This window comes from Pogona vitticeps, chromosome 6 (genome assembly GCF_051106095.1).
Source record: "Pogona vitticeps strain Pit_001003342236 chromosome 6, PviZW2.1, whole genome shotgun sequence".
NCBI classification, from domain to species: domain Eukaryota; kingdom Metazoa; phylum Chordata; class Lepidosauria; order Squamata; family Agamidae; genus Pogona; species Pogona vitticeps.
The window spans coordinates 79935299-79950595 of record NC_135788.1 but is presented as its reverse complement, the minus strand read 5'-3'; the positions used below and the strand labels follow the sequence as shown (position 1 = coordinate 79950595).

Here is a 15297-nt window from a genome sequence, read left to right as displayed (position 1 = left end):
ATCAAGACAAAAATATAGCTCTGACTGAAATTGCTTGTTGTGTCATCTTGAAAGTTACGGTAATCAGGAACTTTACAGGACTCTCTCAGCAGTGGCAGCTGATGGCCAGAAGAACTGGGCCAGGGCGGGGGCAGAGCCCTGGTTACCAGAAACATGACCATCTATGGATTATCAGAGGCAGTCATCAGTGCAAATAACCTCAAATTAATAAAGGATTGTTTGCCCAATCAAGATGCAAAAATATAAATAATGAGAGAAAAATCCTTTCCCCAGTCATATTTTGCTGTGGTTTAGGCAGAGCTTGGAATGTGTTCAGTTATTACTTTTCCACAAGCAGACTCCTGTTATTGTTTTTGTTGCCCACATTGTGCAAGTAATTTGATGCATTTCGTGAACATATTGCACTGTCATTATTGGGAGGCCAGTATGATGCAGGGAGATACTGTCTGGTTCCCCCTTGTGGCCAATTCCAATATTTCACCTTGGAAATATTTATAAAAATACAAAAAAGCATAACCAAAGAATACTTCCGCTGCCTCCTAGGATTCATAAATCAATAGCATAAAATGTAGAAGTTTTCTATATAAGTGCCTATTTAAATGCTTATAATGTTCTTTAAAAGTGAGTTTTGGCCTTAACTAGGTATTACTTGTTACACTTAAATAATGTTGATGCTATTTGCTACACTTAAAAAGTAATGTAACTCCTTAGTTACATTGCTTGTCACCAAAAGCAAGGAGTAGCAGGTACTTGTCACTAGTTACTTCTAAGCCTTGAGTTCATGAGAAGATGTTGGATGATGGTGAGCATGTCATTCTACAGAATAACATAGGTACAGTTTGTGGTCAAAACGTTATTGGTTGTGGGTACAAAAGAAAAGAAGAGCAAGAGTGGTTGGCAATAGGAGTGTCTGCCCCTTTAGGAGGGGATGGATTATTTTGATAAATTAATCTTTCCTATCTGATCAATATGAGAGATCAGTTAGGCATTCTCTAACTCCCATTGGCTAGCGACTGGGGGTAGATCAGATTATGTCTCCTTGTAATGTATGGCTTAAAAAGAAAACTGGTGAAGCTGAAGGTGCCCAGTTTCAAAGTAATAAAAAAATTGTGGTCTGGACTGAGTGGCTTGATCTGCAAAAGCCTAACATGCCAATGATGATGCATTGTGACCATTAAAAGAATTTAATTTAGTGATCTTAAGAGTCTTTGCACAAGGTAAGGAGCTCATGATCCAAGCCAAAGGAGGTGTTTAGCCCCCAAAATATGTGTCTGTGTGAGAGAGTCCTGCACTTCTTCGACCAAAGGCCACTCTATTTCCAGTCATACAAATGTGAGATGTATTTCTCGGAGAAAAGAAAAGTCTTAGACAAGGCACTGACATAACTTTTCTTGATATATGATTGCTGTAGCTCAGTTGAAATGTTTATGGGTAAAGGTAGGAAAATAGAAAACTGTACTTCTATTTCATGTCATTTCTTCAATTCCCACCTGCATTTTCTTCCCAATCATGTTTTGTATTAGATTGTGAGGCTTTGTGTTCTCTTTTTGCAATGAAACATATTTGCACATTTTTCCTAACATGTGCATTTATATGCCCATAACTCATCTATCTCCATTGATTCCAATATTTTGTGTGCACATGTTTCATTCATGTGCATTTTTGAGGGTTCATATTTCAAAATGCACTCTTTTTCATTCATGTTAGTTCTCCAAAATGTCCCGTAAAGCTCACAATATATGAATTCTCAAGGCGAAGAATATTTTTTTTCTTGTTACCAATCCTGGGAGGTGTGGAAGTTCTACCCTCACATGAACAAGCAAATCTAATAAATTACTTTCCATCTTTCAGAGAAAGCAATACTCAGCATGATTCGGGAAGGACCCAGGCAATATGATTCCAGAGCAAAATCAGTTACCTAAATCAACAGATGGGCAATAACTTTATTAGATTCAGCGGCAAATGCATGAAATGTGCAAGTTTTAGAATTCCTCATCAGACTAAAAAACCAGGAAAGGGAGAAATGCTATGGAAGTCCAAATGCTGGCTAAATGTGTCAAGTTATGGAGAAGTTAGCCAAACTTACTCCCAAATCAGACAGTGGTGCTTGTTGGATTGGAGTAAGGAAGTAATAAATACTTAACAAATTTCTTGGCCTTTGTGTGTGTGTGTGTGTGTGTGTGTGTGTGTGTGTGTGTGTGTGTGTGAGAGAGAGAGAGAGAGAGAGAGAGAGAAGAAAAATCTAAAGACTGCAAGACCACCTATCATAAAAGCCATGGTCAACCACTGAGACATATTTTTGCTCTTGCCTGAGAATGCAAAGAGCAGGTCTCTTTTCATTACAGCAGCAGTATTAGGAAGGGGCAAAGGAGGTAGTGTTTTTCATTTGTTTGTTTGTTTTGCACTTGTATAACTCTTGTATTTTTATATATTTTCTTTTTTTAAAAACTTACATTTTTTGCAAAACACAAGGGTTTGGTGAAAAATAGAGTTATCCTGCAAAATGTAGTCCTGCAAATTTTTGGCAAAGAAATCTTAATTCAGAGTCATGCATATTCCACCTGGTCTCGGTCTCACTGGAATCCAGAAATTACAGAGATTTACAAAGAAGGGATTTCTCTTGTTGTATCCTTTCCACTGAGGTTCACCAGGGTTTATGTGATACTTGCATGACTCTTGACTCACTAAGAACTACTTTCTAGTCTCAGACTAAATTTGACAGCAATTTCCTATAACTCGAAAAATATTTGGATATCAATGCCTTAAAAAAAAACCCTTGCCATTTTTTCCCCTTTCTACCCAGATAAAGAATTCTGGAGAATCTGAAAGCTTGCATATTTTGTGCCTTTACAGTTGATTGTAGCAAAGGTGTTACACATCTGTGGTTTCTGGATTTGTTTTTACTCCTATCAGTCAATTCAACCTCATTTAAATGAGCAAATAAGCAAACAAAACAATCTTCTTATGTTTCTCTACATTTAAAACTTCAAAGATTATATTCAAAATTACTAATGTAACCCACTATGTAAGCCCAAACAGTGATTTGTTGCCATTAACATAAAAAGAACACATTATGTTACTTATTGTACTGTTATATTTTGTTACCCCTTGCAATGTCAGAAGAAAACACTTTAGCACAAAAAAGGGGGGGCAGGGAAAAGTAAAGAGTAAGTGTAAGAATTCTGCTTCTGTTGGCAGAACTCTTTTCTCTTGGCTGATCTCACAAAAAATGTTGGGAGAGATCCCCTTGAGAGATCCCTCTTCCAGCAAGATCTGCCAAAAAAGAAGGGTGGAGCAAGGGAGGAGACAGGTTATGAGACATCTACACCTTATCCAGCCAGGGACATGGCCACTCTTGATTAGGAGGTGTGATGAGATGAGATGGAGGGGAAAGGATTAATGGCAGGGGAGATGAAAAGAATGAAATGGGAAAAAGGAAGAGATGGGGGGGTTAGATGGGGACAGCAGGTACTTAACGTATCAGGTGAGACAGAGAAGAAAGAAAAGAGTCAGGAGGTAAATGCAGGATGAAGGACAACTGATGTAGAGAAGGAGAGGAGGAGGAGAAAGTAGAAGCTTTGAAGAATGGCTCTTGGTTTGAAATAAGCCAGCAAGCTCTTGCCAAAGAGTGAAAGAGGAGATGGGAAGATAATCAGATTAATCAAAGCATCAAAGATAGAGAAGAGCTACTAAAGATTCCTTCAGGTTCCAGCGCTTCTGTAGAGGCCTTTTAGAAGGTGATGGCCATGCAAGACTTTTTTCACACTTAACAATCTAGTCACTGGTGCTACATCTGCTCTTGTTTTGCTTTCTGGAGAAAATTTATAAGGAGGTGAAAAGCAGGATTAAATTGCAATATTAGTGCTGATGTGGGCACAAAATGAACATGGAAGCATTTCTCCCTTGGCAACAGAACGAAACATTGGAGATATTCCTTGTTTGTTGAGTTCTGGCCATTTCTTTCCTGCTGAAGAGTCATTTCATGGCTAACGATTCAATTCATTCTCCTAAGCAGCGGGGTGGGGGGTATGGGGGATAGGTTCACAAATTCTTACTGTCTTTTTAAAAGGAGGGCATACATGCATTTTGGTGCAAAGCAACTTCAGACTCTCTCCAGGCATTGCAACCACTTAATAATGTGCTTTTTTGCTTCTTCTTTAAGAAGAAGAAGAAAAGCACTTTTAGAACATTATATCCTTAACCCCAGATAGTTAAAATCACTGATTTAATGTTGCCATTTGTTTTGTGTCCTGCTTTCCAATTTCCTTTTTTAAAACAGAAAAACATGTGGATGTAATTCCACTGACACAAAATTGTGCAGCAAGTGTAGGAGAAAAGCAATTATTTGGAGATATCATAGGTGTCTGTGAGGAAAAGGTGTTATCTCCCCTTCAAATACACAAACTTTTCCACTCCTTAGTACTCCTTGCCATAGTAACAGCAAGCAAATCCTAAGAAAAAAAGGAGGAATTGACTGTTTTAAACTGCAGTTATTGGAGCAGGGAGGGGAACATGCAGCACAAAGCACTGAGCTAATTAAGGTAGTCTGGAAGAAGAGACCAGAGCCCATATCCTATTTTGTAGAACTTTTTCTTCTTTTGAAAAAAATGGAAGAGATTCTCTGGAAAGTTTGTGTTAGTAAAAAGAGGCAGAATTGTCATTTTAAAAAAAAAATATGATAGGAAATAAATGCCCATTTGGCAAGGACTTATGAAAAATCTGTCCAATTTCTGATCTGAAGTACCAGTGGTGAAAACACAAGCATGTATTCTGGTTTTCTATCAATTAAGATTAGGCATCCTTCAGTCTCGAGAGGCTATGGTAATGTGCTCTGAATAGAGGGCTTGGAACAGCCTCTAGTGTGACTGAGAAGGTCAATACGGGAGTGCCAATCCCTTCCACACTGAAGATAAATACAATTTGTCCCCTGTCCAGCTCCCTGATTTTGCTGGTTTCAGGACTGCCTCTTTTCTATCGTTAATGAGGAAACCATCAATGTCAATTTTTTGTTGGTGGTGGTTGATTGGTTTCTCTTTTTTTCCGAATTGCATCTAGTAGATTATGATTCAAAAATTCATGTGCTCGAGAAGTGCATACAAATATGGGGAACGTCAGTGAGGCAAAAGTGTTCCATCTCATTGACGTGGGCAGGACATAGAAAATCATACATCCAAATAAACAGATTATTCCTCTAAATACCATATATATGGGAGAAATCTATGAGAACAATTGTGCTTACATCAGAAAAGCAATAATTTGGAGGCATAATGTGCTCTTTATCTGGAAGCACCGTTGGAGTGATATATTAATGCTGTTAGCTAGAGAGCAGCCCAGAAAGCAGGAGAGCATGAATTTCTTAGTGGCTCAGGTCCACCAACTATTTTAAGAAGCTGAAATCAAGTATGCACCTAAATTATTTTGGAATTTTCTTAATGTCTATTTATTACCCCTACAAAGCAATAAGAGCAAAGAAAAGATAGTTATCATAAATAGCAAAACAACATTTATATACATTAAATTATTGAGTTGCATTTGCTCTCATTGATTGGAAAACTCTTTACATGAAGAAAGAAAAGCACAAAAATAATGATAATTTTCAACTTCTGCAGTGAATTGTAGGGCTATGAAGATAGAGTGAACATGTTAAAACTGGAGGTAATTAGCAAAAATTTGGGATATAAAGTTATGTCGGGCAAATATAACCAGATATGATATGAACTGAAGGTGATAACTGCAGAGTCTGCATGGGAAGGACATAAAGAAAAAAGCACCACATCAGGCAAGATGACTGGATCAATGGATTATATATGACAGAAAAAGCAAGAAACCAAGTGTGTATCTGTGTGACTGTATGATGCTGAAAGAGATCAGATGATGATTAGATGAGAGATTATGGCATGGAAAAGGGATCAGTGATGATAGAGCAAGGCTTGGTGAAAACAAGATATAGAGATTACCCAAGGCCTTGTATAGGAGCCAGTCCAGGGACGTAAAGAGAGAGAACTGATATGAGCATCCATGGGTTTATCGAATTTGTGAACATGCATGTTGAAAGCCCTAAAACGTAGTGTGCCATTTTTTCAGAGTAGGAGATAAGATACATAGTGCTTCAGAAAGTGGGAAGTAAGTCATGATGGAGAACAGAACTGTGCTGGGTAAATTTCATTGGAAGTGAGGAGAATTGACATGGGTAGCTTTTCTCACCTTACATAATAGTTCTATTTAAATTGGTTTGTTTTGTGATTGGTCTTCAGGATTTCATCAAAGGTTGCCTTGAAATCTGATTTCTCAAACATGAAAAAAGTCTGTATCACATTGCTCCATCACTAACAGTCTTCCAATTCTAAGCATAGGCTATTTTAAACATCAGTTTGAATGATCAGTGTCTCTGCTTCTTTATGTATACTCCTCCTTCTGAAATCAGTTGGTATGCACCAAAATAGCAGCTTGGGCCAAGGAAACCCCATATTTGTAGTTTTGGAACTTAATCTCAGTCATGAAAGATCAATGGCTTCAAACCTGTCAAGATTAGACTTGTGATTCCGGATCTAGAGCATTAATGTAATTTATTCACAGTAGAAGGGAGCAGTGGAAGGACTGTAACAAGAGTCTGGTTTTTTTTTAATGACTCAGTAGCAGTAAAATCTGTAGAGGGCAACACAGCAATAAAACCCCTCCTCAGATAAACAAAAGCCCTCCTTCCTCATTAAAACTACTTCACATCAGAGTTTGAAAACATATTTTAATTTTAATGTATTAATATTAAATATGTCATTTTTGTTTGGTCTAAACCTCACTAATAAATATAATACTTTAAAAGCAGTATTTTTGAAGTAACACTAATATTATTTTTGATAATAAACAATATGATTTCCTGCTATGCTCACTATGACTTCCAATACAGAGATACAATGGCCTTCTTTAAAATGTAGCTCAAAAACATATAAAAATTCTTTAACACAATCCTGTAGAAGCCACTACACAGAATATAATTCAAATATTAAGAAAAAACTCAGGTCCCTCTCCTGCATGTCTATTGAGGTCACAGCTAGTGATTTCTTAACATACCGTACATATCAATTGCATAGTACTGTCATATAATTAAAAACCACTGGCTTCTAGTCTCCAGAGAGTAATTTAGTTTGAGAAATGTTTTTAGAAATTTGTATTCATATCAAAACCAGCCTCTCACTCAAGTCAGTAGCAAATTGGACTGGGATAATTTGCATGGTCCCTCCTAACCAGAACATTCTTGAAAGAATAGCTCTGGATGTGCATTGTGATCAGCTCTGCTTATCTCTGTATTTCATTACAGTTTAAGAATCTCCTTATTGTGGACTGAAATATGGGGCTTAAGTGCAATTAACACTCTTATAATATCCTCTTCTATTTTACTGTTGGCAAGATTTTGCAGTTTAACTGCTAGTAAGATCTCTTACTTATTTTTAAGAACTTTTAGTTCAGTGCCTTCTTTAATATAAGAACTTATTTTATTATAAACTTTGCACAGGCCAAAGTTTCCCCTCCCCTATCTTGGAAAGTGCTATGATCGTTATAACTGATTTGTACTGGAAAAATCTTCACAGATTTCACACAGGTTTCACTGGGCTGTGGAGAATCTCACTTCTGAAAATAATCACATTGCATGCAGGCTCCTTTGTCCAATTCCAACAGAGATCATGACAGAGTGTGAGTTTAGAAACAATGTATTTTCTTTGACTTTGATATAGAACAGACAAAAATGCTGTTTTTAGCCTAAAGAAGCTTATGTACATTGGGTAGAGGCATTTTTCTTTGCTATGGCAGGAGACAACTACTTGCTTACCACTACAGCAGTGGTCTTCTTAGGAGCTGAGAATTTCAGCTACATAAAAACACAGGGTAGAACTGTCCCCAAAATTCTCTGTTACAAAGTGAGTTGCCAGTTTTTTCCAGAAATCCCCACTAGTAATTTTTCTATTAAACTATCAGCTTGCATGACTAAACTGTCTCTGAATCAAACCAGGTCAAATTCTACACTGATAGTTTATTTATTTATTTATTTATTTATTTATTTATTTATTTATTTATTTATTTATTTATTTATTTATTGGATTTTTACCTCTAGACAATGTCTACTTGGGGCAGCTTACAATTAAAACCCAACAATATGTACATATATAAAAATCATAAAAATTTTCAGTTATTTACAATTATAACTACAATTTGAGTAATTAATTACCTACCAAAGCATTAGTTGAAATCCGAAGATGGCAGAATATATGCCAAGTTGTATGTTTTGGTTTGTTCGCCATGGGTAAATAAACAGCTTCCACTGTTATTCTTGGAGTGTGCGTATGCACATACCCAACCAGCATGTGCAGTTGTCGTGAGTTATTTTTTAGTTATCCACAAGGACCCAACCAAAACATACAACTCTGCTTAGTTTACATAATATGATTTCAGTCAGTAGGTGATCAACTTTCTACCTCAAGGGAATATTTTATACACAGAGAATTCTAGGGTAAATTTTAAGAGAGCTGCTCAATTCCTGTGGAACACAATTTGCCCTCATGTTTACCCACTGTGAGCTAAATATGAATATTTTACAAACATCCCAAGCATTCACTTATGTGCTGCAAACATCAGCAGTCTTGAACAAGGTGTATCTTAAAAAGGCTTCTCCATCATATACTGAATTTCTCATTGAAAACCTCTGAAAAGCTTTCAAGAAACCAGGCTGAAAGAAACCCATCATTGTATCATATTTCACAGTATTTAATATTTGGCTCGTAATGTTAACTTTGATCTGACAGATAAAATGCATTCATAATTAGTATCTGACAGCATCTGTCGGTTGGCAGCTTTTGAGGTTTCACATCAGAAGCCTACAGAAGCCAAAAGTAAAAAAAGTAACAACTCCCCCCTCAAAAAAAAAAGCTGCTCAAAAATTTGTCAAATGAACAACTTTAGATGAAAAAAATATATATTTCAAAAGCAAAATTCATCTTATTCTGGATTTGTTGGTAAATCTGAAAGATCCACCAAATTTCTTCTTTTTTCCAATACATATATATATATATATTCCTGGCATAACAAATCAATTTAAACACCATAGAAAAATCTGTATGAATCTAAAATATGAAAATTGCTCATTTCTGAAGCACCAGCTGCTGTTATATGTAACCTATTCAGAAAAAGCATATTTTCTTTTAAAAAAATAGATTAGTTATATGGCTTCTCACCCATCTCCAGACATCAACTGCTTTTTCATATTTATGATCAGATTTTTGTCATGCTATTAACTTTACTGAGGTACTGTCAGACATACGACATTTTAAATATAGTCTGGGGCATTAGGTTTCCAGTAATCATTCACATTTTCAACTTAGCCAATAGAACAAGAGAAGAACAGAAAGGATTATATAACCTCATACTGTGTTTTTTGAGATGCTATGCCAGAACATGCATAAGATCAGGGAGAGGGGATGCTCCTAGCAATTATCAAGAAGGTTGGAACACTGATTCTTGGGCCATATTGGATTCAATCATAGGACTAGTTGACACATAAGAATAACACCTCTATGAGCACATGAAAGGCAGTTAATGCCTCAGGGTATAGTATGATCCCAAGGCTGTAATTAAAGACCACTGGCTATGCTGGAATTCTGGGACCTGCAGTCTGGATACACAAATGTGCACAAACAATACACAAACTCTAGTTGTAATTATATCAGTCCTTTCTGGGGCCACTGCTATGCTAGAAGCAGCTGCTGCTGCAAGTTTAACACCCCTTTGAAGGTACAACTATATAAGAGTACACCGCAGAATCCACAACTATACTAATGAAATAACATGCCATGTTTCCAAGCAATAATAGTTCCACAGTATTGGCACAAAGGCCTAGTACTCTCCAAGAATACTTTAATGGGTGAGAAATCCTTCTCAGGTCCAAATCTTCTTACCTTGATGAACTTCCCAAAGTTAAGAAATTGCTGTAGACATCAGCAGTCACATATTGTTTTGTATAACTCTGATAAGATCTATGGTGACTTCCTGGAACAATCCACTTCCAAAAGTTATGCCATTTGCATAGCTATGCCTGGAGAATTTGGGCCAGGGTTACTTTTGCAAACAAAAAGTCTACGAGTGTTTTCTTAGGTATGCAAAGACCAGAATGTTTTTAAGGATTTTCAAGTACAACCATATATTGTACCCATTTATTTAAGATAAATTGGTTGGGTCCCACTGAACCCACACTTACTTCTGCTGTGTATAGAATTGCACTAACCCTATGAATAAGCAGGAAGCTAAATTTTGCAGTGGCTGTAGCTTCTGGACTGATTTCGATGCTTAGAAATTGTTTTCAGATGTATAGATTAACAAAAACAATAATAATAATGTGATGGGGATGGTAGCAATGAAGATGATGATGTCAGAGTCTTCTCAAAAAGCAACCACCTAACTTCTTTACTCAGCAACAACAATCTGCCCATAAAAGATCTGGCCTGAAATGCAGAGGACTCTTGGGGGCAATATGTTACCCCCCAGGAAGGCTCAAAATTCTAACGTGCTTTGTTTTAGAAACTAAGTACTAATATATGCAAAACATATATATTTTATAATATATGAGTACCCCTCAGATATTCTAAAGTGTCTAAAACTCCAGAACCCACTCCAACACTGGGTTTGGCACACTTATGGGTTTTATTGAACCCAATGGGACCTCTGTGGTTTTTGTGTTTGTGTTTTGTTTGTTTGTTTGTTTACTATGCTGAAGACAGATCACCAGCCAGACATAAGAACCTGCAAAAGGCTTTAGCCTTTCACCCCCTAATTCTGTAAAGTCAGATGAGGAGCAAAACCAGGAGGCATACTGAATCCTGGAGGGACTAAATGATGTAGAATTCCATTGAGCTTGATGTTGAATTCCACTGGCCCTGACATAATAGCTTCATTTTATTTTATAAACAGCTGCCTGGTAGGCTGTCTCAAATTTCGGGTCAGGCCTAGACCATTTCATGTAGCGAGGTCCTTCCACTGTTTGGGAAGAGGCATAAGAAAGAATTTAAATGTAAAGGACAGTAAAAATTCCAAATTCAACTCAGATTGAAAAAACACAAAGGGCTAACGTGGAGGATCATGCATCCTTGAGGTGAGACACTTTGTGAGGTGAGACCCAAGCCAAATGACCCAACTGGCCCACCCTCTCATATGGCCTGCTGCCTGGTACCAGATCAGACCAGTCATGAAGGTCAACATGTATGCTCTTGCTCATGCTTACTCATTGCAGTCTTATGCAGCTGGAGACATCCCATCATCTTTTAGGTTGTGAAGGCAGGAAATTCTCCTGGGGCCTTCAAAATGCAAGCTTCATGATCTACAATTGAGACAAGCCCCAGCATCATAAAATGGGACTGAGAAGCACTAATTTTCAACTGTACTATATATGTAGTCGTATGGATAAATATACTACAGATATATGTTTCAACATAACTTTTTATTTTCTTGCATTGTATTGTTATTTTACAAATGGAGGCCAGAAGCCTATTAAGATTCTTCTGAGTGGAAAGTCCCGTTAGTGTAATAACATGGGATTTTTGCCACTTATACAGGTGTTGCCATTGTGCAAGCAGTGAGCTACATAAAGAAAATCTGCTCTTCACTTGCCAGTTGCACTACTTTTTCAAATGGTATGATCCTGCATTACGATGCTTATGGGACTTTTGGTTCAGTGGCAACTCAATAGGATACTGGCCAAACAGTTCAGTTCTGGACTTCAAAAGCAAAAGCTACTGCCCAAGGCACTTAAAGCACTCTCTGATCAGTTTACAGTTTAATTATGTAGGCTACACATTGCCTCCCCTGCCCCCACTGAGTTGGGTACTCAATTTACTGACCTCAGAAGGATGGAAAGCTGAGTCAACCTTGAGTTGACTACCTGATCACAAAAGTATTGAACTCAGTTCATGAGCAGAGTCTTCATTGCAGTACAGCAGTTTAGCCACTGTGCCACGATGCTCTACTAAACAACTTGCATTCTGCCTAAACAATGACAGTCCATTATGCATTGGCATATGAAGGGCTGGATAAACCTGGCCTAAACCCAGCTGGTTGTTCCACCTAGAGTAGATTCCTTGAAACAATTGCAGAATTGGGCATCAATAGTCGTGTAGATCTGATTGGTTCAGTGTATCTGTTCTAGCTGGGCTTACCATGAGGAATGTCAAAACTAGGGATAGGTCTCTGAAGGGCACAACAGGCCATAATGGATTGCTACTGTATTAAGTTCAGCTAGATAGGTTGTGCAGTTATATTGGCTGCCTTAATTTATACTGCAATTACAAGAGTATATAAAAAGTCTATGGATCTTGTTTTTTATGTTATTTTATATATGACAATATATATGAACAAATATATATTAGGCTTCTCCACATTGCTAATGTATTTAATTCAGGCACTTGTCCCAACACTGTAGCAGTTGGATGAATAGGCACAAAGGCTTTTCAGTATACTTTTAGCTTTTTCTTTCCCCAAGGGAATGTTGTGTAGTGCTCTTGTCTTTGTGCTGATGTATGGATTCTTTTGTAACAAATGCTTTGAGGTGGAATGCACTTCAGTTTATTCCCTTTGCCATATGATAATTGGACTACATTGACGGGGAAAAGAAAGAGTCATACAAGACACCAAAGCAAAGCACCTCTATGGGACTGAAATACTTTTGTATGTGTTGTTATTTGCAGTGCATGCCAAGACAATCATGGGCCCAAGAGCCAAGCTGGCGAGCTAATTAAATATATAAATGTATATGTTTAAACAGCCTTATAAAGGAGCATTGGAAATCTGCAAGATGAGCGAATATCTTATAACTTCTTCCGCAGGTGCGAGGATAGCTACAAGCCATGGACTTTCTGTCCTGCTTCTTGTTTGTGGCTTTGTGAAGGGTGCTTTGCTTTAATCTAAAAAGTGCTGACTTTTTCCAATATCACTTTCTCTTCTTAAAGCAAAGAGCAAATCGCCTGTAAAACCTACGGAGCGGACAGCAAAGTTGACCCTAACTTCCAACCATCACCCTGCACCCAATGTACTCTAACTCTCTACACAAAGGAGCACCTTCTTCAGGACATAACACACACCAAAAAACAAAACAAAAAAATTAAACAAATTCTTAAACAAAATCTCAAAAAGGAGAGAAGAAGCTAGCACACAGTTTCTTTATTTCTTACTTTCTTGGAATGTATTGCTACTCTTCTCTTCGAAGAGACCGGGAATGGTGTAACAGAACATTCTTCAGCGTGTCAACATTTTCTTTTCTTTTTTCCTTTTTGATTCAGTGAAGGGACATGTTGAATTCCCTTGACAATTCAGAGGTTGGCTGTACATTTTTAATACTACTAGACTGGACATCAGTTCTCCTTATACACAGAAAAAGCACTGCTTTAAGCAGATGTGAAGAAACAATCTCAAACATCTCCCTTTCCTAATCCCAACTCAAAACTTGCTCAACATACAGGATGTACACAACAGCATCACTGCAAGAATGGATGGAAATGGAGTTATGTTTAGAAAGTGTTTCATTTCTAGGTGGAACATCTCACAGAACTTCAAAGCCGCTCATTGTACAAGAAGACAACACTTCCGGAAGATGTGCAAGAAAGGATCGAAGCCTCTCATGGGTATTCTTCTCATTTGATTCCCCTCCTCCCATGATTGTTTCTTGATTTCTTTCCTGGTTGATGGTGGCAGTTGCTGGCCCTGGCCAACAGCTGTGGAGCACTTAAAGGTTTCTATAAATACATATTTTATTTGTGTGTGTTCTCTATTTTGCTGTGTTTTCTCTGATTTTGCAACTCCTGTATATGCAAACCTAACTTAACTCCTGTAAATTGCTTACATGTGTGCTATAACTTCAGAAACGGCATTCTGTGGTCCATCCTGCAAGCCAGTTTTGAATATTATCTCAGTGTGGTGCCACCAACTTGCATCTATTTCCTTTTCAGCAACACATTCATTTTAATTTGTAATTCAGTACTGTGTGGGGTTTTGTAATTCATGCATTCACTTTTTGCTGGTCTGAGCCCTTGCAGATGGCAATGCAACCCTCTGTTTACTCTGTAAAAATGCACATTAAAATTTGTTATGGTCCCTGAGCCGTGAATTATTTGAGTTGTGTATACATATCAAGCTGGAATTGTTTGCTGGACACCCTTTTAATTTATAGTATTTATTGGTGATGGAGGCCTTTTGATTTTATAACTAGAGGAATGTAGCTCTGCAAACATCTCATTGTATGCAAAGAAAAGGCAAAGCAATTTTTTCTTCTTTACTGTTGAACTTCTCAGTTAAGCAAAGAGAATTTGCTATGTTGGCTAAATTAACTAAGACAATATGGAGTTTCCTTCCTTCCCAATCTCTTTCTGAAGCTTTGAATAGAATGCTCGTATTCTAATTTTCTTATCTTCATGGTATAAAATGTAGCATTGTATAGCTTCCTGGAGAGAGGGAAATTTGCCTATGAGAATCGGTAGGCTTTTAAAAATATTTCAGGCCTTTGTACTATCTGGATAAATGAATAGCGTGCTTAGTGATGTGTTGAGTACTTCACTTCTTTGAATCCAGACCTGGAACTGTACCAGCCAGCAAAAAGCTCACATTCCTACGGTGATCAAACTTCTAATATTGTTCCCCTGTGCAGCAAAATTTCTGCTTGGAAAGGATTGGAATTCCTAAAAAAAAAAAAGAGTGCTCAAAATGGGAATGAGAAATGTCCACACCTTTTCATCCCTCCATTCCCTAGCTTAATCTCCTAAAACCTCCCACTACTATTCTATGTGGTTCTAAAAACCTTAGTTCTGGAGCTGGCGGCCATGTTTTATTGTTATACAGTAGAGGGATTTCTAGAAAACAAGGAAAGCAATACATATCCTGTTTTGTTTCCTTTTCCTGAATATCCACATTCACCTTGTGGAGGGTAAGATTTAACCTAATAACACACATCTGAGAGACGAATTAGACACTACAGATAATACACCATTAGAATGTAATTCAGGTCCATGGAACTGTACCTGAGAAATTGGACTTACAAGTACAGTGGGGTCTTGACTTGAGAGCTTAATCCGTATTGGAAGGCGGTTCTCAAGTCAAAAAGTCTGTAAGTCAAGTCTCCATTGACCTACAGTGCATTGGAAACTGATTAATCCCGTAACACGCCGTTTTTGTTCCATTTTGGGGTTTTTTTGGTCTACAAGTCAAACCTAAATTTTGCGGCCAGAGAAGTCTGTAACTTAAAAAATCTGTAAATCAAGCCGTCTGTAAGTC

At 37.5% G+C, this 15297-nt stretch overlaps 1 protein-coding gene across 3 annotated transcripts in view; it reads left to right on the top strand.

The window, feature by feature from the left end:
- The window catches only part of VSTM2A (V-set and transmembrane domain containing 2A), a 29844-nt gene extending 15715 nt beyond the window's left edge, over window positions 1-14129 (top strand). The window contains exon 5 of one of the 3 annotated variants that reach the window (XM_020810360.3): window positions 12984-14129. In XM_020810360.3, the coding sequence (XP_020666019.1) occupies window positions 12984-13072 (89 nt within the window). In that variant the 3' untranslated portion in view covers window positions 13073-14129. Of the gene's footprint in view, window positions 1-12722 lie in introns of all 3 variants that reach the window. The other 2 variants (XM_020810361.3, XM_020810362.3) reach the window with 2 other exon arrangements.
- The last annotated feature ends 1168 nt before the right edge of the window (window positions 14130-15297 follow it).